This window comes from Mchenga conophoros, linkage group LG9 (genome assembly GCF_057382185.1).
Source record: "Mchenga conophoros isolate Kocher_MC1m ecotype Shallow Benthic linkage group LG9, M_conophoros_male_GT1.1, whole genome shotgun sequence".
NCBI classification, from domain to species: domain Eukaryota; kingdom Metazoa; phylum Chordata; class Actinopteri; order Cichliformes; family Cichlidae; genus Mchenga; species Mchenga conophoros.
In genome coordinates, this window is record NC_140534.1 from 20,897,749 (window position 1) to 20,921,292 (window position 23,544).

Below are 23,544 nucleotides of genomic sequence, written 5' to 3' on the forward strand. Positions count from 1 at the left end.
GACGGGTTTCTTGGAGAAGGGGAGGGCAGTGAGGCACAGTCCCCCGTCCCCCGACGCCCCTCGCGATGCCCCTCCGTCTTCGACTAACCCTCTGCATAGGAGCTGTGAGAGCCAGGAACTTGTGAGTTTTGTATGTCCACTCAGGCATCCTTCATACCTGGTCTGTAGGAAGTTCCTGTCAGAAGGAGGGGGCACCGCGAGGGCGTCGAGGGGCGGAAGGCGGTGCCTTAGTGCCTTCCTCCTTCTGACATTGTAAAGGAACCCTATTTTTTTTTAATGGTGAGATGTATGTTTGTGTCTGTGTCTGTGTGTATGTATGTATGTATGTGTTTTTTGTACTCAGATTAGGTTTGAAGTGTCTGTGTGGTGCAGCTGGTCTGGTCTGTCTCTGTACAGTCGAGGCTGCACCCACCTATAAAAGGTGGAGGCTCACCAGGACATGCACACCTCACAAGTTCCCAGCTCTCTCGACTCTGTTGAAGACGGGTTTCTTGGAGAAGGGGAGGGCAGTGAGGCACAGTCCCCCGTCCCCCGACGCCCCTCGCGATGCCTCTCCGTCTTCGACTAACCCTCTGCATAGGAGCCGTGAGAGCCAGGAACTTGTGAGTTTTGTATGTCCACTCAGGCATCCTTCATACCTGGTCTGTAGGAAGTTCCTGTCAGAAGGAGGATGGACAGTGAACATTTTAAGCCCACTCGGCAGCGACAGATGGCCACCCCTTCCTGAGCCTGGTTCTGTCGGAGGTTTCTCCCCTTTAAAAGGGAGTTTTTCCTCCCCACCGTCGCCAAGTGCTTGCTCATAGGGGATTTTTTGGGCTTTTTTCTTTAAAAACCAACCGCTGATAAGTTCACTGGCATCAAGTTTAGGACTCTGCAAATATTTAAATGGATAATTCGTCATCAAGTGAGGAATGATCCATTTAAATCATATTTGAGAGTCACATATATTTGTATATAAATATGATTTGTTGGACAATAAGACAAATCACAGACTAATTTGGACAATTGGGAAAAATTAAATAAATAAAAAAATTGGATAAAATGCATGTGTCATTGTTTCATATTGATTTCAAATAACATACCATTTGATTTCAACATATTTTTGTTACACTTGCAGTGGTGTTATTTTGTTATGATCCTGTTCATTTTAAATATAAATATAAATCATCTAAACAGAAATGGAAAACTAGAAAAATTAAAAATATAGCTTTACTAATCTGAAAGTTATTTGTCATTGGATCCATCATTCCCACAGTGGAAACACATTATTTCATATTATGTTCAATTCAGTAGTTAAAAGTATAAAATTTAATAATGTCTATTTTTAGTTTACTTTGTTAATAAACACATTTTTTAGTATTTTAGAAACTAACATCATACATATCCAAATATGAAGCAATGTTTTAACTGCCATTTACATACAGACCTGTGGCCAACTTTATAAACCATTTTGAATTTTTTCCAGCTGAGGCGTTCAAAATAGATATACAGGGAGTGCAGAATTATTAGGCAAGTTGTATTTTTGAGGAATAATGTTATTATTGAACAACAACCATGTTCTCAATGAACCCAAAAAACTCATTAATATCAAAGCTGAATGTTTTTGGAAGTAGTTTTTAGTTTGTTTTTACTTTTAGCTATTTTAGGGGGATATCTGTGTGTGCAGGTGACTATTACTGTGCATAATTATTAGGCAACTTAACAAAAAACAAATATATACCCATTTCAATTATTTATTTTTACCAGTGAAACCAATATAACATCTCCACATTCACAAATATACATTTCTGACATTCAAAAACAAAACAAAAACAAATCAGTGACCAATATAGCCACCTTTCTTTGCAAGGACACTCAAAAGCCTGCCATCCATGGATTCTGTCAGTGTTTGGATCTGTTCACCATCAACATTGCGTGCAGCAGCAACCACAGCCTCCCAGACACTGTTCAGAGAGGTGTACTGTTTTCCCTCCTTGTAAATCTCACATTTGATGATGGACCACAGGTTCTCAATGGGGTCCAGATCAGGTGAACAAGGTGGCCATGTCATTAGTTTTTCTTCTTTTATACCCTTTCTTGCCAGCCACGCTGTGGAGTACTTGGACGCGTGTGATGGAGCATTGTCCTGCATGAAAATCATGTTTTTCTTGAAGGATGCAGACTTCTTCCTGTACCACTGCTTGAAGAAGGTGTCTTCCAGGAACTGGCAGTAGGACTGGGAGTTGAGCTTGACTCCATCCTCAACCCGAAAAGGCCCCACAAGCTCATCTTTGATGATACCAGCCCAAACCAGTACTCCACCTCCACCTTGCTGGCGTCTGAGTCAGACTGGAGCTCTCTGCCCTTTACCAATCCAGCCACGGGCCCATCCATCTGGCCCATCAAGACTCACTCTCATTTCAGTCCATAAAACCTTAGAAAAACCAGTCTTGAGATATTTCTTGGCCCAGTCTTGACGTTTCAGCTTGTGTGTCTTGTTCAGTGGTGGTCGTCTTTCAGCCTTTCTTACCTTGGCCATGTCTCTGAGTATTGCACACCTTGTGCTTTTGGGCACTCCAGTGATGTTGCAGCTCTGAAATATGGCCAAACTGGTGGCAAGTGGCATCTTGGCAGCTGCACGCTTGACTTTTCTCAGTTCATGGGCAGTTATTTTGTGCCTTGGTTTTTCCACGCGCTTCTTGCGACCCTGTTGACTATTTTGAATGAAACGCTTGATTGTTCGATGATCACGCTTCAGAAGCTTTGCAATTTTGAGACTGCTGCATCCCTCTGCAAGATATCTCACTATTTTTGACTATTTATGGCACCAAAACCAATGCCACTTTCAGCCTGTCAAGTCCTTCTTTTGACCCATTTTGCCAAAGGAAAGGACGTTGCCTAATAATTATGCACACCTGATATAGGGTGTTGATGTCATTAGACCACACCCCTTCTCATTACAGAGATGCACATCACCTAATATGCTTAATTGGTAGTAGGCTTTCGAGCCTATACAGCTTGGAGTAAGACAACATGCATGAAGAGGATGATGTGGACAAAATACTCATTTGCCTAATAATTCTGCACTCCCTGTACTTTTGATTGTCACAGTGTTATTTGGGCAGCTGCCTGCCTAATATAACATAACATCACCACAATATTTTACATTAAATGAGGAAATGTATCTTTGTTTCCTCAGCTAAGACTGCTTGGCTGCTGTAGCTTGTGTTTATGTTGAGAGTGACATCTGATTTAAAAGCAAGAAGCAAAAGCCACTGAGCACCATCAGGCAGCACAGAGGCAATGCTACAAATTTAAGGAACGAAGGTCAATTCTTTGTGTGTGTACATGCACAGAGCACATGTGCACACGGTTGTGCAGATTAACTCACAGATGTATATGACAACTCACGTTTGTGGCATTGACATTGTTTTCCAATCTTAAATGTAATACATACATTTCCGTCATTGGCCATAATTCTTGCAAGGAAGGGACTCAAAGGTCACAAGTTATTAAATCAAATTAATTAAACACACCATTAAAAGAAGTTCACTATTCACTCCTTAACACATTGAAAATAGTGACATCAAGGGAAAAACATGCAGTGCAGCACTATCAGATGCCAGTGACGGTTGGGCTCAGTGATGAATCAGGTGAGCTGGATTCATGGCTGAATCAAGACATAGGTTCCCCTGCTGTGGTCAGTGAGGGAAAAACAGTGGCGAAAAAAAAAACGACGTTTCAAATGTGAAGTTCATATTAATACAGGTTTTGTTTCTAGGCAATTGTGCAGATGCAGGCTCTGGGCGGAGCCAGGAGTTTAACAGATTTAACATAATAACTACACTGATTTCATTTCCTAACACAGGATGACAAGACTGGGGCAACGATACTCGAGAGGAGAATTTCTGATACTTTCTGAGATATGATGTCACTAACCTTTTCTTTTAATTTCTAGCTCCAGGTGAATTGACACATGGGAGTGTGTCAAAAAGGGGGAAGATGAGTTTTAACATCAAACAATGGTTTTATGAATATTCTATGACTTTATTTGTGTGTTTAATAATTTAGGTATGGTAAAACTTAAGCTTGTAATGACCCAAAAGTTCCCAGACTTTTTTAGAGAACCAGTGAGAAGTTTAAAGCATGATTTGCATGTTTAAGCATTAATGATTGAAATAAACGGAATAGCGTTTAAACGCTTCCTGTATGTTCCAATGAGAGTCTGGATTGTGGTTGAAGGTATTTTGGACCATTCCTCTTTACAAAACATCTCTAGTTCATTCAGGTTGATGGCTTCCGAGCATGGACAGCTCTCTTTAACTCACACCACAGATTTTCAATAACATTCAGGTCTGGGGACTGAGATGGCCGTTCCAGAGCGTTGTACTTGTTCCTCTGCATGAATGCCTTAGTGGATTTTGAGCAGTGTTTCGGGTCGTTGTCTTGTTGAAAGATCCAGCCCCGGCGCAGCTTCAGCTTTGTCACTGATTCCTGGACATTGGTCTCCAGAATCTGCTGATACTGAGTGGAATCCATGTGTCCCTCAACTTTGACAAGATTCCCAGTCCCTGCAGTGGCCACACAGCCCCACAGCATGATGGAACCAGCACCATATTTTACTGTAGGTAGCAGGTGTTTTTCTTGGAATGACATAACACCCCTTGTTATGCCCAAATAACTCAGTTTTAGTTTGATCAGTCCACAGCACCTTATTCCAGAATGAAGCTGGCTTGTCCAAATGTGCTTTAGCATACCTCAAGCGGCTCTGTTTGTGCTGTGGGCGGAGAAAAAGCTTCCTCTGCATCACTCTCATACACAGCATCTCCTTGTGTAAAGTGCGCCGAATGGTTGAACAATGCACAGTGACTCCATCTGCTGCAAGATGATGTTGTAGATCTTTGCTGCTGGTCTGTGGGTTGACTCTGACTGTTCTCACCAGTCATCGCTTCTGTCTATCTGAGATTTTTCTCGGTCTGCCACTTCGAGCCTTAACTTGAACTGAGTGGTCTTCCATTTTCTTAATATGTTCCTAACGGTGGAAACAGACAGCTTAAATCTCTGAGACTGCTTCCTGTATCCTTCCCCTGAACCATGATGGTGAACAATCTTTGTCTTCAGGTCATTTGAGAGTTGCTTTGAGACCCCCATGTTGCTACTCTTCAGAGAAAATTAAAAGAGGAGGGAAACTTACAATTGACCCCCTTAAATACTCTTTCTCATTATTGGATTGACCTGTGTATGTAGGTCAGGGGTCACTGAGCTTACCAAGCCAATTTGAGTTCCAATAATTAGTTCTAAAGGTTTTGGAATCAATAAAATGACAGCAGTGCCCAAATTTATGAACCTGCCTGATTTTGTTTAAACAATTATTGCACACTTTCTGTAAATCCAATAAACTTAATTTCACTTCTCAAATATCACTGTGTGTGTCTCCTATATGATATATTTAACTGACATTTTTTATTGTAACAACCAACGATTTATACAGGAAAATGACTATTAACAAGGTTGCCCAAACTTTTGCATCCCACTGTGTTTTATGTCATATTGTTACAGCTTTCTATTTTATTTTATTATTAATTCTTTCTAGTTGCACACAGTACAACTAGATCATATTTTGATCCTGTGTTTGTTCTGTACATATCGCAGAACTGACAATACCTGCTTTGGTGACTCTAAAGGAAACAGCTGAAAGAAGAAGAAAAAGACTTGAAATATATCTGCATAGTGATTTAGATTGAGGACTACCTATCAAGATATCATTTGACTATCACGCAGATGTAGATATGTACAGTTTCAATAACCAAAGAAGTAATCTTTAAAGACCCCCTTTTTTTCACTTCATGCTCAAAACCTTTTGTCCAAACCACTTATCGCTGTCATAATGAAAGACTTCTGCACACCTTTATACACAAGATTTCTAAAGCTAATAATCTTGCTTCCGTTTTCCATCATGTGCTCTTGAAACTATGTGTTAGAAAAGGAAGCCTAACCTTAAACTGATGCCTGGCAGTGACTTCCACGCCCTCATTCATGAAACGTTTACTGGACATGGGGCTGCCTGAGGGCAATTCTGAGCAATAAAATGTTAATATTGCGCAATTTTACAACCAATGAGTCTTATTTCTATCCCCAAACAATTTAACCATGGCATCATGTGAAATCACACACTCTTTCCTGAAAACACCAAAAAGATTTTACTACTCTCTGATCCTGTGTGTTTCAGGTCTGAAAACCAACCACTACTGTAGGCCCACGATGCCACCAGGGGCCACAACCAGCCTGCCAAAGTTCAGTTCAGCCCACTGGATGGTTTTTCAATGGGAGAAAATTGCACAAAGTCACTAACTACTCCAGTTTAAAATTCAATAAATAAATATAAAATGTTATTCATTTTGCACAGATGCCAGTCTCACTACACGAGTGAAAAAGTCTAGTAGAGTTAAAAGTATTTCTAGACCTAGAAAAGGTTTTTGAATCTTAAAATTTTAAATAGTTTTTGCTTACTTGCAAAATCTCTGCACATATTTATATGGCTTTTTACTGATGTAGCCCTGACTATGAATACTTCTTTATACTAAAGAGAGCAGAAAATATCTTGTGCAGTGGTTTTATCGAGATCAGTTTAGGCAGCATGTGGCTCAAAACATAATATGAATGGGGAAAAAAGTCAATCCAGCTAAAGCTTAGCTAGCTTGACAGAACCCCCAAATAAAAAACAACAAAAAAAAAAAAACCCTACACATTACTTTTAGTGTATTGTAAATAAAATTAATGTAAATGTGGCATTTGAATCAAATTTTAGACCCAAATCTGAACATAACCTACTCTGAACCAGGTTATATGGTCAGCATGGGTTACCATAGTGATCGAGCCCTTGAAAACAAAGGCACCTTCCAGCTTTGAACTTGACTTAGCTGACATAATGTATCTTGCTAATAATTAATATATAATTACATAATTGCATAAGTAATCTTGCTTCGTTTAGACCAGCAGTTGTAGCTGCCTTTTTGTACTTAATGGCTTAATGAGCAACTGAATAAGAAATTATTCATACATCTAAATAAATTGAGTTACGCTGCTACAAGATTATAAACGCCACACTTTTTGTGGACAAACAATAACCTTTATTGTACAAAGAAAAAGTGTTTTACATGTTCGGCAATTTCAGGAAAGAAAATAAAAGGGGCTAAAAGCAAGAAAACAAAAACTAATTTTTTCTTTTAAACTTTTACCAGATTGGATTACAAAAATTCAAAACTTGCACCAAAAGGGAGTCTTCACAGATCACAAAGCAAAAATAAAGAAAAAAAAAAAAGAAAAACAAAATCTGACACAGAAATGTCTTAATGAATCTCCCAAATGGAGCTTTTAACATTAATATCAACAGCAATTTTAAAAAACAAAAAAACAAAAACAAAGAGGAGACCATAATAGGTTTCAGAGGCCCGCATCTTTAGCTGCAGTGACTGTGGCTGAGATGGGTTTGGGGCGACAGTTATGGGAGATGGGTGCTGGTGAGCCATTTCCGACACTTTATGCAGAGAGGTCACTGCTGTTGAAACGGTCTTGGTCATACACTTCGGCGACAACTTTGCGACCCCCGAACCAGCGGTCGTTGAGTGCCTGGATAGCTTTGTTCATCTCAGAGGCCATGGAAAACTCTACAAAGATTTTGACAATGATATCTGCATCCTCCTCTTCTCCTTGCTTTTCCTGGTATATGATGACTCTGTTCACGGAGCCGAACTTCCCGCACTCTTCCGTCACCTCGCCCTCCAGGTCATCATCAATGTCCTCTGGTCCGACCATATTTCGAAGCACCATCACTGTGGACTGCAGAGTAGAAGGACAGGAATAAAGTAAACACAAGTGATGATAAGGAAGTAAATAAGTGTTCCTAGATTAAAAAAATAAAATCACCTCTGATTTTCGAAGCAGTTTCTGCATCACCATGTGTCTCGCACTGCTGCCTGAGATGCTCATGTGCTCCTGATCACTCAGCATCTCCTGCCCTGTACCATCCTGAAGCGTCTCTTCTTTCTCCTCTTTCTTCTCTTGTTGGTTGGAGCCACCAGCCTGATTAGACAGCACTGGCGGTGACGCGAGCACGGGGTTCACAAGACCGACCTGGGGAACCATTGGTATGGTAGGACGCACTGGAGTCACACCTTTCCAGGGAAGGCAGACACAGTCAGTGACAATGGGCAGGTCCACAGTACAACTATTAGTCCTGGATAAGACAATCCTATCATCTATAACATCAACTCAACGTCAAAAATATCAACCAGAAAAACTCACAAACAAAAAATTACACACAGTACCAAGTCACCAGGGTAGATGTCAGACTAATTGAATTTGACTAATGAAAATGTGGTTCATTTATTGAAATTTCTACCACAAAATTAGTGCTGTCGGCGTTAATCTCGTTAAAATGAAGTTAACGCCATAAATTTCAGTAAGCGAGTTAGGGCAGATCACCCCGTGCGTGGGGCTGGACGGCGTCAATGAGCTAACCGCGCTAACACGTTGACGCTAACCCGCTAACGGAGATTTGCTGCGTTAATGCGGTTATGGTGTTAACATCATTTTAATGAGATTAATGCTGACATCACTACACAAAATCCATCATTTGAAAATTTAACGCGCCGTTCTCCTTTAGTCCACTTGATTGAAGGAGCTTCAACCCCTTATTTTTGTGACTGCTGTAACAGAGTCATTTATACAGGAATACTTCCTGTTTAAATTAGGGTCTTATTTGTATTATGAAATGTATTAGATCATCTGTTAAAGAAAACAAAAAACCTATGAATTATTATAGCCGTTTCACCCTTTCATCCATCTGTTTTAAAATATTTTATGCGGAAAAGTTCAGAGCTCAAAATACTTAAAATGCCCAATTAGGAGGTCACAAACAACCTCACACAATTTTCCATTATCCATATTACACCAATGAGCCAATTCCTGTAAAGTATAAAAAGTTATAGGAGAAACAGATTAATAAATTCATGGCAGGAAATACTGTCATGACTAAAAATATTACAACGGCACAAATAAACAAGGCTGATGCCACTGGGTCACTTGAAGTTCAAGTGTAGGTGAGACATGAAGTCACTAAGATAACTCTCACAGGAAAGCAAGTTTACAGCCACTTCTGATTTTCTCATTTTCCAGATGCCATGCAGTTAAAAGTGTTCAAACTAACAGTGTGTTCACTGTCTTTAAAGCTGTATGTTTTTAACAGCACAACTAAGTTAAATTAAAACCATTTCTTTAGCACAAAAAGAGGACTTGCTCATGTCTTGGTGCATACCTGTGATGACCCCTGGTGCCTGGGCAGCCATAACAGCCTGAGGTATTCCCATTTGCTGACTGAGAAGTTGAGGTGCAGTTAACGCTCCTAAGACTGACGCGCCAGCTACAGCCTCCTTAAAAGAGGGGGGGCCGAAGACATTAGGCAAAGGAAACACACAGAACACAACACAAGGCAGCACAGTCAACAATCACACAACATGGCAAACAATCAACTCAACATTGCCTCTCTTCAATGAGAATCGAGGTTAAAAAGTAATTAAGTATTCTTAGCAAGTCAAAAATATCTAAGCAGTGATGCTAAACTTTTAAAATTATGACATTATACAAGGAAGAGCTTTGCTAATCAGTAAAGGTGAGGAACTTTTACCACTCAGGTTAACATATATACAGCATATAAAAACAAATGAGTCTTTCACCGTGTTTATAGGTTCTGTTTGAGTTTTGAAGACGTCAAACTGCATTAAAATAAGGTTACATTTTTAATTTTTAATAATACCAATAATAAACTGACAACAAAGTGGCCTTCTCTAAGTACAAATGCTAATGTTATCTGTACTGGTGTCATAGCTAGCTAGTTCTGTGTCATATTTACCTGGAAGGCCATTAAATCCCTTTGGAAGGGATTCATACTTGCCTGGGCTGTTATTTTAGCAGTGGCTGCCGCTGCAGCCACAGCTGCAGCAGGTGGCAAACCACCTGGGGTCGTGGGGGTCAGTAAGGGCATGGGAGGCGTTACTGCTTTGCCCACCCGCAGGTACTGACCACCCAGGTCAAACAGGTTCATAGAAGACACGGCGTCCAGGGCTGACTGAGGCTTTTCATACTCTGTAAAGGAAATAAAAACCGCAGTTAGTAGCAGATTTATAGCAACACGAAGGTACGAGAGAATGCGACACCCCCCCAAGCTCACCAATGAAGCCAAAGCCTCTGTGTCGCCCTGTGGTGGGGTCTCTGGCTAACGTGCATGACTTGATCCTTCCAAAGGCCTCAAACACACTCTTGATGTCGTCATCTGACAGATCAGGGTGGACGGACGCCACGTAGATCCTGTTATAAGCACGCGCCTCTTCTGCCAGCTGGTCGATGATGGGTTGCGCCTGACCGATGTTACTTGGCCGCCCAACCTATAGCACAGATCAAACCACCAGGGCTACTGAGTAAAGCCTTTACTGCATTACCTGAGAACGCACCTACCACAAAGCTCTATGTCCCTGCAAGGCTTACTTTCACCAGCCACCAAGCTCAGTCAAAGCCACTCGTCTCCTCTAATAAGTGTTTTTTTAAATTACAAAACACTATAGCATTTTCCCAACAGGAGAAAATTTCAAGGATAAAATACTGATTACATTAATCATTAGACAAAAGAATAACCAAATCAAACTTAACTCTCTCTCTCTCTTTCTTTCTTTCTTTCTTTAAAAGCCAGATATTACAAAAAGACATCTACTAGCTGAGGATCAATAATTAAAAAGAACCTGACTATAAGGGTGTCAAATATCAACTCATTTACAATGCAAATCCGGTCCTGTAAATAGCTGTAATACTATTATAGAGAAACTACACTTTGTATTAAAAACACAACATTTCTGCAGTCTGAACTAGTGGCTAAAGGAACGCATTGAATATTTGGTGCTAGCGCTGCACAGACTCTCCTTTGCAAAAGAACTGAGCTCCCCGAGTAAGACGAGCGTCTGAGGGAGACTAGGATCTGTACTACAGATGGGGCGGCCAAGTAACACCAACCAGACGCAACCCATCATCAGCAGTCCATGGGCACAGAGCGATGTTATTTGCTGCTAGGCATCCCACTGGTCACTTGGTCACTAACACAAGCCTTGATGGCATCATGGAAGGCCAACACACACTTGCGCACTGACACACACAAAAAAACAAACAAACAAAAAAACTACACACGCATCTTCATTCATACAACACGCACCTGAAAATTAACAAAAACACAAGCACAATCACAAATTAGTGTTTTCACTTAAATAAAGTGACTGAGATTATACATTTAAGCAATTTTGCATATCAGGACTTCATATTCCTAATGGCAGGAAGTAATCTAAATACCAGTAGGGTTCCCACCAGTGTATTACCCGACCGGCGGGCCATCAGTCCTAAAAACAGCTTGGGAAAAAACTATGAAGTTATGAAAGAATAAAAAAATAAAATAAACACATGGAAATGTTGAGTCTCGATACACTTTTACCTGTTCACTTATAACTAGGGTTGCAACAATACAATCAGACATTGGTCTGTTCCAGACCTGTTCTTCATAAAGGAAGCTAACAGTAAAGCCAAACACCCTTCTTTCCCTGCAAGTTTTTTTTGCTTAACTGCAACATATATATGCATTAAAATAAAATAAAAGTCTGGATATGGATAACCATGTGTATCGATAAGAGGAGCAGTATTTCTTGTCTTGCTTTCTGAATGTTTTAAAATATTCATAATGATACTGCTGTATAGCTACTGGATCTTAACAGCTTTTATGACAGAAATCCTGCCCAGGTGTATCCAACTATTCAAACTCTGTCCACATGATCTTAAGCACTTAAAAGATGTTTTTCTCCACACCAACATACCTTAATGTTTCGTCCTCCCAGCATGACTGAGTTCATCTGCTCCAGGGCCAGCTGAGCAGCCTCTGGTACATCATACTCCACAAAGGCAAATCCCTGCATTGTCAGACAAAGGTCAAGAATAACCTGCACACACTTTCTTTGCAATCTACGCCACGTCTCAAGTCAAAGTTCAGCACTGACCTTGTGTTTCATTGTAACCGAATCCCAAGACATGTCAATGCTCTTGATTGGACCAAACGGGGCAAAAGCCTGTCTGATGGTGTCCTCACCAAGCTCATAGTATATGGAGCCCACATACACCCGACACATGATCGCTAGAGCGCGCTGCCTCTGAGCTGCCACCTACCAACCAAGGGAAACAAGACATAATAAGCATTAGAGAGTAAAAGAAAGGAGGAGAAACAAACACACATACACACACACAGAAAGAATATATGTGTATTTTCTACTGTGCTTGCTTTCCCCAAAATTGTTAGAGGCCAATTCCAAGTAAAGGGGGGTCTGGACAGGTAAATAGGGTAATAATGGGATACTGCAATGGACAGAACTTTGTGGGAAAAATATTAACATTTATAAAAAGAAAACAAAAACAAAAAAACACTGATGTCATCAGAGGCGATTACAGTATGTCCTCTATTCTGTTACTACTGAACAGACATATGGAGGAAAACACATTGATGTGATTGACATGCACAGCCCTCACAAAAATTTTGGCTTCAGTAACTGACCTGTAGTCCGGGGATGCAAGTAAGGTAACAAAAGTAATCGTGGAGTTCAAACGAAATCCATACAAAGTCTTGATGAAAGCATTTGAAACTTTCTTCTCAAGTCTAAGGTGAGGGGCGCTTTAATCCCTGAAAGCTGCTCTGTTTTACTGACGCCTTTACTGCTTCTCTTAACTTTCACTGTGTCACCAACAAAAATAAGTTCGTAAAGTATAACATCGAGGGAAGATGACTTGTTCATTTAACAGAAAAAAAGAGCTTGACTTTGAGATGGCCAAAAAATAGCCCTGTCCCACAATTTCTCTCATTTTGGTCCATTAAAGGGATTGCTATCCCTCTTTTGTCCCATGCCAAGAGCTTTGCTTTTTTTGTTTTGTAAAATGAGCAAATGCATATTTTTCAAAAAGACGTGACTTTTCTCACATTTACAAACCTCCAATAAAGTCCTATAAAAGCCATTTAAAGTGTTTTAAACAGCCTTTTTTCTATCTTCTTCTTTTAAAAAAATAATAAAAAATACACAAACAAAATATCCCACTGCAACGCAAGAAAGCAAAGGAAGCGCTTCGACAATTAACAACAGTCAGTCATCTCAGAAGAGATTGCAGTAAAGTCGCAGGTACGTTAGGTGTTGAAAGCCATGTTTTCTTATAAAATATGCATTCTTTGGTTAGGAAAAAAGGCAGGGACTGTTGCTATTGCAACAGTAAAAGAAGGGTAACAGTCCTTTCCATTGGGAATGCGCACAGAAAAAAAAAAATTTAATAATCTATTGACCGATTGTAAAGGTGAGAGAGGATCTCCAAAGCCCATTGTCACTGCTGCCATCTGAAAGACAGTAAAGATGAAAAAAGTGCTGAAAAGTAGGTTAGATATCCCTTAGCTTTGCTTTTCTTTCTTTCTTTTTTTTTTTAAAAGGTCATTGCTTTGCTAAATAGACAAAAGCAGTAAGGCTTACACTATAATCAGACCCTCCCTCTAAACAATATACAGAGAGGATTTACCTCCTTTAGCTAAATTATAGCTCACCACACAGCAATAAACAAATACAAGCAAGTTCCCTTTAAAAGTGCAAAGCATTTAACATGATAACCAAAGCCTTCATGATGATCGTCTCCATCTGAAAGAGAACAAAAGGCAAAAGCAAAGGGCAAAAGGTCTACACATGCGTTCTTTTTCACAGCACGTGGTAGAAGAAAGGCAAGACTTCCCAAAGAGCTAAGCCCAAACCGACTTGTGACAGTAGAGATGGCTGAATTACCAGTGCGAGAAAAGACTATGATATTCTGTCTACAGTCAAGACTCACAGGTGACACATGCACAACAAAGATTTTGTTTGGCACATTACCAGATAGTTTCACACATCTCACCTGGAGGTTGGTGAGCTGTTGCTGCTGATGGGCGATGGTCTGCTTCACCAACACACTCTTAATACTTTGCTCCATGGCATACTTCTTAGCCTGGGAGAGGAGAAGCGAAATTACATGTAAATTCCACAGATGAATAAAAGATCAGTTCATCTATGTGACACGGCATGCAAAAACTAGGCTAAAATCCAAACTTTCATTTAATCCTACATTTTTAAAAAGTATAATAAGAGGAAAAAACAAAAAACCCCAAAACAAAACAGGATTTCCCATATAATAATAAACTAATTATTTGCAGTTTAGAAACAGTTGAATAACTGCAGGTTTTGGGAGATATTTGCAGATGGTGCAGTTAAGATAAATACTTGAAATGCTGGAAAGTCTGGTTGTTCTTGATGTTTCATTGTTCATTGGCATATTTGACTTCTAGAAACTTCTTTTTGCAAATTTTAGTCAGATTTGGGGATAAATCATTTTAAATACGGGGATGTAATAGTTTCATCCACCCACATAAAAGCTACTTTTTCTACTTTCAGTCTTGGATATTAATATGCATACAGTTAAAAAGCACATTAAACACTTTGGTATCGGCCATCTGTAGCTCTTTCAGACACACCTTTACATTACAGCCACTATTTCCTATAAGTAACTACAGGAACCCTTAGTAAAAGAGAGCCAATAACAGGTGTATCACTTAAAGTCTGACTGCATACTGCTTGATCTTGAAACCGCAGCAAAATCAATGGCTCCTATCTGATGTGCCTTAAGATTTCAGGTAGATTGGCACATGTTTAACCATGAAGAACAACAGCTGTAACTTCATTAATATCTTATTTAAAATTAGCCAAAAGAAGAAGACTGACATTCCTTTAAGAACCAACAGGATCTGACTTGAGTCATTAAACTAAAACCTAATTCATTACAGGTCTTTTGGTGTATTGTGGTTTGTCCCATAAAGTTTGTAGCACTGTCTGAATTCAGTCATGTTAACAGACAGATGAAGCCCACATGGTAACGCATTCAACATCTGAAAGGGGCTTCTAATCTCCTACTAAAAGTTATGAAAGTTGGGTTTTATGTGACATAAAAGAAATAAAAGTATTGCAAGTAGACATATCCCTGTGCTTAATGTGGTATAGTTGAGGTAACTTTAAAAACAAAAATCTAAAATTTTCATAACCAGTGTTAATAAATTTCAAATTAATAGCACATTACCTGTTGCTAACTGCAAGTTACTGGTTTGGTTTAATAACTGGTTTATGGCAAGTTTCACATGAAAAGAAACATTACAGAAGTAAAGAGGCTGTTAAACATTAGAAGATTAAGGCCAAGAATGACGTGTTCTTCCTCAATAAAAATGATAACACAACAGCAGTAAAGAATTAAGTTAAAAATTAATTATAGTATTTTCTGCTACTCCCGTCAACTAACTTTTATTTGACAAAGTGATAAAGATGATGAATTAAGAACAAGATGAAAATAAAACTCTGATGCAAGCTGACAGCAGCGACCTCATCTCTATGTCGCAGCGACGGCACCATGCAGCGATGAGTCTAGGGGGTGTAATGAACTATTTAAAAGCTGAAGTGATTGATTACTTTGCAGATGAGGTTTTGTTTCCTTTTGTGCCTGTAAAAATATATTTAAAGGGCCAGTAAATCTAGTTCAGGGGGCGAGTAGTGGAAAAGGAAAAACAACATTGGACTAGGCCTTTTCCATAGTATATGATCTGGGATAACACGGGTTTAAAATTTTCCACAATATTTAAAAAAAGAAAAAAAAGAAAAAAAGAGTGTCATATCGCAATATGATTGCTGTACAAATGTCATTCATTTATGCGCCTCGCAATGTAACAATCTGACAAATCAAACATGCAGCACTATCTGCTGTTTGACCCCTTGTGAATATGGAAATTGAAAAATGAAAATTACTGATGCAGTTCCATTGCGGAAAAGGATAGCTTTAAACAGCTGGTTAAAAAGCTCGACCAAAGATACACCCCAGACAGAAAATATTTTTCACTTTTATTATGTGCCAATATTGTGCAGCTCCTGATGAGTTACAAGATTAAGTTCCTTTAGTTATTGTTAAAATATGGAGTTCAGCAGTTATTTTATTTTCTACTTTTGTGCTTACATTTGACTTATGCTGTGTCATTACTGTTGCACTATAATGCTGCCACTGGCACCTTGTTTCAATAGATTCACGCTTCAAATGAGGAAGTGTGTCATCAGTGACTGCAGCTTCATTGGAAAAGAAGAATGAAAAATACACAGCTTTTGTTTCTTTCATCATAAGAACCAGTACTGCAAAAAATTGTGATTTAATTTTGAGGCTCTAGCGCCCACCCCTACATCGGACATTTGTTTATAACATGATCACTAGCAGATAGTTTAACGTCTTACCCTCTGAAGTGCCTCCTGCTGCTCTGGGGTGAGAGGCGGCAGGCCAAGCTTGGAGCCCGTGCCCTGTCCATTCTCCATCGTCAGAGCTTCACCACCCTGCAGTCGAGAGAACAGAGCACTTTAAACAAAACACTGAGAAACAAGAGCGTAAACCCCTGCACGTGCACACTGTTCATTCGCACTTAATTTCAATGAGAAATTACATCATCTCAAAATGAACAGGATATCGCTAAATGGGTCAACATTTAAAGGACATACACCCGGATTTTTTTTTTTAAAGCAGGCGGGACTGGATGGGCTCCTTACCTACGCAACCCGCTAATCGCTGGGTCCACCAGACTGAGGCGGAAAAGCCCCCAAGGGGATGAGCACTGATGGGGAAGCTTTAACAAGTCAACAATTTCTAGGGGAAATAAAAAACGTCTTCAGACTAACAATAACAAAAGCAGGGCGCTAGCATCATTTTACAATGAACTCCATCTATAAGCAGCCGTCTTTGATCAGATCTTTAGTGAGCCAGGGTAATGCGCATGAACGCTAGCCTCGCGTTGTGTATACGTTAGCTGAGTGAAGTAGTAGTAAGTGGGCTAAAGTTCAACCTTTCCCTAAGAACTTTTTAACTGAGGAATATATAAATCTTAACTGCAACCTCTTTGTTGCACTTGGATGACCTTACAACGGCACAATCAGTACAAGAAGCTCCGCATTGATTAGCAAGGCCTGGTCTCTATTCAGATAGCGTTATCTTTGCTGCTAGCTGATATTAGCTAATGCTAGGCATTCATTGCTATGGCGCGTGAATTAATCTGCACGTTCTCCACAAGGATACGCCGTCAAATTTAAAGAACACACGGTGCACCTAAATACTAAGATACATCGCATTTTACTTACGTAGCGACCGCTACAGCTGAAATCTGTTAATGTGCCTCTTTATCAAGGAAATTATTTACCGCAGTGTCCGTAACTGCCATGAAGCACACCTTCTCGGAGAGGCCCGCACACGTCAACGCTCGCGAGAATTGCATATTTTCAATGAAAGATATCGCGAGAACACTATTTCTCGCGATGTTGGGGGGCGGGAGTTAATGCGCACTTTTATCCATGCAACCTTCAGGCTATATTTATTATTCTGTGACATTATTCATAATTTAATGTATCATATCATTCCAATTGTGTTGTTTTTAATCAATTACTCTAGCTAGATAGCACTAGAATGACCAGATCCCAGAAAACCTAAAGAATAAACACTATTTTGCCAGTCCTGTATATCCAGGTTAGAGGACTGACATTCAATGTGTAAGGGTCAAATCACTATCTCCTTAAATTAAACACAATAAACATAATTTGTAATTTTATTTTATTTTTAAAAAAAATATTCTCCTGCATTTATATTACACTAACTGTTACATCAGTTGCTTCTCTGTCCGATGATCTATCCGGTAAACCTTTAGCAGGAGCACCCAGAGAGCTGGCCAGCCAGGCAAGATAAACTTAACTCGTCACAGCGAGACTTCTTCCCTGTCTCTGTGAGTCCCTGCATCCTTAAATGTCTCCAGTTGTCCTGAGTTCCCTCTGACTGTCTCCTTGGTGCATTTAAACCCCTGTTCCTCCCTGTCCTCGTCATCTGTTGTCTTCATCTCCGTTATCAGTCATCATCATTTTACCATCTCTGTACAAGTCTGCAGATTTCTTTATTAAATCATAAGATTCTTAAATTAAAGTCTCTCTCTGTCTGGGTCCTCGTCACAAAACATGACATCATTGTTTTGTACATTCCCCACATTTGTGAAAGAAAAGCAAAACACTTTTTTTAAAGTCTGTAACAAAACCATCAAATCTGCTAAAGGTTATTTAAATGCTGCAAAAGAAGAATGGATTGGAATTTAAAAAAAAACACATCGTAACCTTAATTACTGGGGGAAAATGATGAATGATGATCATAGTGAGTAAGAAGTAAACAGAGTGCATATTTTGGACAGAGATTCACTTTTAATATGTATGTATAATACAATAGATACATAAAAATTCACTCCAAAAATAGAGTCCTTGAAATGAACAAAATATTGATAAAAAATAATTATAAAAATGGAGGCAACTTTGCCTATGGTACAATGTATACAATGTATGAAAAGATCTTTACTGCAGATACTACTATGGCTCTGCAGATTTTTTTTTCTTTTATTTTAACCTATGTCGCCTCACCTTGAGATTGGCAAATCAATTTTGGTGGTCAACTCTCTCAAGCAGTTTACAGTTTCTGTTTTGCCTGTCACTATTCCCTCTCTGTTTCCTTACCTGGTTCTTCCTGACCTTGTTCTTTCTCCTCACGTTCCCCTCTTTCCTCTCTCCCTCTTTGGTCTGACAATCATACACAAATAGATTGTATTCAGTTGGATGAAAAAATTACATTGATATGAAAAAAAAACTATTAAGATCACTCTCCTCTCTCAGTGTACTTTCAAACAAAAGGCAAATAACCAAACCACATGTACATCTAATAAAAGATATAAATATTGAAACACTGATCCAACATTATACTTTATTGACGGATCATTTGATCTTACACTTTTACCTGAATGTTGCTCCGGGGTTTAATATCGGCACATATGACAAAATAACCAGCTTCTCTCATTCCATTTCAAACAGGACAGTGGCAACAACAGCAGCCTACGGACAATTTTAAGTTTTAGATTTTAAATAAGCTATATAAATTTCAATGGGAGCAACAGGACGGTCAAATGTCGCTGATTTTACTACACGAGGACGAATTGTATTGTAGCAAACATCGTCGGAGAACACGTTTTCAACACTGCAGGTTACCTGGGTGTAATGTTTTTCAGCTAAAAAGAAACATGGTCTGACTCCTACCTAACTATATAAAGAGTAACTGAAGGTTATATGCAGCTAATATGTCCTGTTTTAAGCCAGGCACTTCCACCTCCGCTCCGCTGTGTCTCAGCCACCATGGCAGAAAGGGCGCTAAAGCAGTGTTGCCAACTCCTCAGTAAGGAAAATCGCCATTGGTTGTACTAAAAGTCGATAAATTACGTCATCGCCTAATTGGCATAATTGGACATGCAAATGTAATTGTAACCTACGTTGTTGGAGAGAGAAATAACAGCGTGGAAGAGACATAAAGTGAGTAAAAAATGTCCTAAATGCATTTAGAATTTATTTAGAAGTACAAATTAAATTTGTTTTAGCAATTATTGTTTTATAATGTCACAATTCCAACCCTGCTCCTTTATCCGGGCTTGGACCGGCAAAAGTGACCCGAAATTGGCACTCTGGTGTAGTTACTTTGTGTGTGTGGGTGTGTGTTTATAAGTAGTTTTAAACCTTGTGATCCACAAAACAGCATAACAGTAAAAGAAGAACTGACTGGTTACAGACAGTGCGGGAGCAGCGGCTTCGCTCATGCGCGAGTCATTTGCAGTTCGGACGCATAGGTGCGAACGTCTGCTGCAGTGTTGCCAACTTAGCGACTTTGTCGCTATATTTAGCGAGTTTTCAGACCCCCTTAGCGACTTTTTTTTCTAAAAAGCGACTAGCGACAAATCTGGCGACTTTTATTGGAGACTTATTTATGACGACTTTTTGACTTGAAAGCGGGTATCGCTTTTACTCTCAAAAAGCAGCGGGTGCTGCCGTGGGTACCTCGCAGCTGGGGGAGGACTGTCCTCCGCCTGTGAGCACTTTGGCACGGGTGAGGTGCCTATGGCAGCACCGCTGCTTGTTAAGGGTGTGTTCACACCGAACGCGATGGGCGCGTGAAAAAAGCCCCAAACGCCCCTAACTTGACGCGTGCACATTCGCACCTCTACGCGTGTCCAAGAAAAATCCATCGCGCCCCAAAATATCATATGTTAACGCGCGTGAACCGGAAATGTGGGAGGGATGTGGGAGGAAGTTTTGCAAGACCGGTATCTTTGCAAGATGGCAGCTGTCGAGCTAGTGCTTGAAGAGAGAGTCTCCCTTCTCTATTTACTGTGGAGAGCAGAGTAGCGGCGTAAAGGACATCCTCGCCGTACCTGGGTCCATCAGGTCCTCCAGAGGCGTGAGCAGTTTGGTGAGTTTCACCACTTGCTCCAGGAGCTGCGCCTGGATGACGGCCGATTCCAGCGCTATCACCGTCATTCACTCGGCCAGTTTGAGGACCTGCTGTCCCGCGTCGGTCCCAGAATCGCCCGCCTAGACACCGACTACAGGCGCTCAATCCCACCTGCAGAGCGCCTGTCCGTCTGCCTGAGGTTAGTAAAAGTGTTTAATACGTAGTCCTTTATTGATACCTGTGCTAATATATGCTAAACCATCCATTTATACACTGCTAACATGGATGTGCTATGCTAACAGTGAATGCTCTCGGTGTTTGCTGATATCAAACTGTAGCATTAGGACCACTGAGTTAACCTTTGTAGTGATACTCACTTCTTTTTATTTAGACCTGGTTTAATTCTGGGATAGTTGAATATTTGTATATAATCCCTGCAGCTGTCAGACTCTATAACAGGGGTCACCAGCCTTTATTAAAACAGAGTTAGATAAAACTGTGAACAGTTTGGTTCATCTCTAGTTACATGGTTCTATCTTGATAAGCTGTCTTATCACAGATTAATTTTTCAAAAATATTAATGATTTAAGCAAGGAAAGGGCTACATGTCAACATACAACTCTTTATTTCTATTAATGTCTTACTTCATTCCTACCTGATTGACATGTTTAGGAATTATGAGTGATTGGCTCACTGTAGTTGTGAAAGTTGCTACCAATCAAATTATGATATGTTAAAGTTAAAACAAAACACAACTGTTTTAGATATTATCTAATATACATTTTGTAATTATCCTTATAATTACAAAATGTTTTATGTAAGATTTAAGTTTTGTGATTAAATCTGACATCACCAAAGTATTTTGGAATTTGAATAATGTATTTTGTAACTGCAGTACACATAATACTGATTTTGAACAATTTTGTCCAGGTTCCTTGTCACCGCGGACTCCTTCAGCACCAAGCGTTCAGTTACAGAGTCGGTGTGTCAGATCACCCCCAGGCAGCGACGGCCATCTGGGACTGTCTAGTGGACGACTTCATGGCTGTGCCTTCACCTGGAGACTGGCGGTCCATCACAGAGGGACTCCAGGAGCGCTGGAACTTCCCTCTGTGCTGTGCAGCTCTGGATGGGAAGCACGTCCAGACAAAGGCACCCCATATATCATATAGGAGACACACACATTGATATACACTAAATATTTATTTCATTTCTTTTTTGTGGTGCCCAAATTGATGCACCTGCTTGATTTTGTTTAAATAATTATTGCACACTTTCTGTAAATCCAGTAAACTTCTTTTCACTTCTCAAATATCACTGTGTGAGTCTCCTGTATGATATATTTAACTGACATTTTTTTATTGTAACAACCAACGATTTATACAGGAAAATGATGTCTATTAACAAGGTTGCCCAAACTTCTGCATCCCACTGTATCAGTATATTTTGTCATTAGTATAATATGAAATAAATTCTACATGTGTCAAGTCGTGTGCCAACATTTGCTGTGTAGTAGAACTGAGACATTAGTCATTATAAACATTTATTTGAAATAATATTAAAAGTCTCAAACAGAAAAACATTAAACATAAATATATAAAATATAAGAATTTACAGAGAGACAGGAATAAAAAGGACCAGCTGCTCTCCAGAGCAGGAACAAGGCTGAGGAGGAAATGCTCCATTGGAGACTGGTGTGGCTCCAGCTCCACCACCGATGGACCGTCCTGGGACCCGTCCCTCATCTGCCTCGGAGCCGTCCTCCTCTGTGGGCCTGTAAAACAGCACAAAACACAAAGAAATGAGAAGGCTGCTACTAGATTTTAATTTCAACATTGAAAAAAACAAACAAACTAAAAAAAGGATATAATCAGATTGGTTGTAGATATTTAGTAAAGGTCATCACAGGCAATCCCACCGACTAAAAAGGTATCAGTGCTTGCTGTACATATCTGTGGGTGCAGCAGCAGGAGCTCAGGGACTGGGGAGCCAGGAGAAGCAACAGGGGATGCTCTGCTTCAGAATCAGTTGGTTCTATCAATACAGTATTACATGTTAACAGGTTGAATATAATAATCATAGAGTAGACAGTGGTCCCTCATTTATTGCAGCAGGGGTTCTCAGAATAACTAGCCCCTGGCCACGCACTTTATACACTGTTTTCCACACACACACATGAACATTGGTCACAGTTCTCACAATTGATTCTCAAAGTGCAAACCTTTGTAGATTGCAAAACGTAAACGTATTATTATGCCGTGTTTTGTCTTCATCTGCCTGCCACTTTCGTGCGCCTTTTCCCCTCGCGGTGCAGGTGTCTATTTCCGAATGAGGCTCATAGTTATGGGTGTTTTTGTGCTGTTTTTTCTATTGGACGTGATGGTTATCAAAACCAAACATGATAAATTTGGCAAGCGCAGGAGACACAGCACGGAGCAGATTTGTCAATCAGGCTGCAGAATGCAATGCTGTCCGGTATGAAAATGAAAATTAAGAAAAAAGAGGCAATAAAATATATTCTTAAATGACAACATGCCTAAAAGCAGAACGGTATTTGTATGTCAGTGGGAAAATAGCGGTGGCTTGCTAGCTTTTGTGCGGCTTCCCCGGGTCAGTGAAAACTTTAGAGAAAACTTGAGAAAAATGAATGAACTTACCAGGTTGCCCGATCTCTTTACATATCTTCCTCCAAGCTCGGTCCTTTTTATTCCTGTCTCGGTACAGAAAGCAGCTGGTGTCGTACAGCTCCGAGTTGTTTGCTATGGCATTGATTAGCCTTCCTTCTATTGAAGAATAAAGGGCTTTGGCTGGATCTGCCCCTTTGAACTAGGTAACAGCCACGTCACCAGGCTCCTGATTGGTTGTCGCGGCGCGATTTGACGCTGGAGTTCAGATTTTTCCAACTCGAGCCGGGGACGCGAAACGCGTGTATGCACAAAATGCAACACATAAACTCACGCGCGTGTTTTTTTTCGCGAGTCAAACGCCTGAAACGCGCTACACTCACGCGCGTTTCAGGCGTTTTGGCGTTTTCGCGACGCAAATCTGCTTCCGAATTTTCGCGGGAGCCGCAATCGCGGGTCAGCGCGCCTTTCCATTGACTTTACATGT

General features: G+C 40.1%; 1 protein-coding gene and 1 long non-coding RNA gene across 8 annotated transcripts; both read right to left on the reverse strand.

Annotated features, from left to right (window-relative positions):
* Positions 1-7,086: 7,086 nt before the first annotated feature.
* On the reverse strand, positions 7,087-17,434 carry LOC146567200 (poly(U)-binding-splicing factor PUF60-like). Of its 7 annotated transcripts, none has more exons than XM_085286880.1 (12): positions 17,274-17,402; positions 16,689-16,785; positions 16,383-16,478; positions 13,981-14,070; positions 13,388-13,438; positions 12,066-12,227; positions 11,886-11,978; positions 10,208-10,421; positions 9,890-10,122; positions 9,296-9,410; positions 7,906-8,153; positions 7,087-7,818 (listed from the first exon to the last, which is right to left on the reverse strand). In XM_085286880.1, the coding sequence occupies exons 3-12, from the start codon at positions 16,458-16,460 to the stop codon at positions 7,519-7,521; spliced, it is 1,584 nt and encodes a 527-aa protein (XP_085143006.1). In that variant the 5' UTR covers positions 16,461-16,478; positions 16,689-16,785; positions 17,274-17,402; the 3' UTR covers positions 7,087-7,518. The 7 variants fall into 7 exon arrangements, with proteins under 7 accessions (XP_085143006.1, XP_085143007.1, XP_085143003.1 ...); XM_085286881.1 differs by having other exon boundaries at positions 17,333-17,395; XM_085286877.1 differs by lacking the exon at positions 16,689-16,785 and having other exon boundaries at positions 17,333-17,434.
* Positions 17,435-21,959: 4,525 nt separating this feature from the next.
* LOC146567201 (uncharacterized) lies at positions 21,960-23,327 on the reverse strand. The gene is made up of 2 exons (XR_014893889.1): positions 23,091-23,327; positions 21,960-22,207 (listed from the first exon to the last, which is right to left on the reverse strand). It is a non-coding gene; the product is annotated as an uncharacterized LOC146567201 (long non-coding RNA).
* Between the last annotated feature and the right edge of the window lie 217 nt (positions 23,328-23,544).

What these genes read in the sequence shown, in the direction of transcription:
- LOC146567200 (XM_085286877.1), bottom strand. Translation starts at nt 17,407, where the DNA reads ATGCAATTCTCGCGAGCGTTGACGTGTGCGGGCCTCTCCGAGAAGGTG. An exon ending in AGCAGGAGGCACTTCAGAGG is followed by an intron (nt 14,071 to 16,382) that starts GTAAGACGTTAA and finishes CTCCTCTCCCAG; the next exon opens with GCTAAGAAGTATGCCATGGA. An exon ending in GGGATTTAATGGCCTTCCAG is followed by an intron (nt 9,411 to 9,889) that starts GTAAATATGACA and finishes CCCTCTTTTAAG; the next exon opens with GAGGCTGTAGCTGGCGCGTC.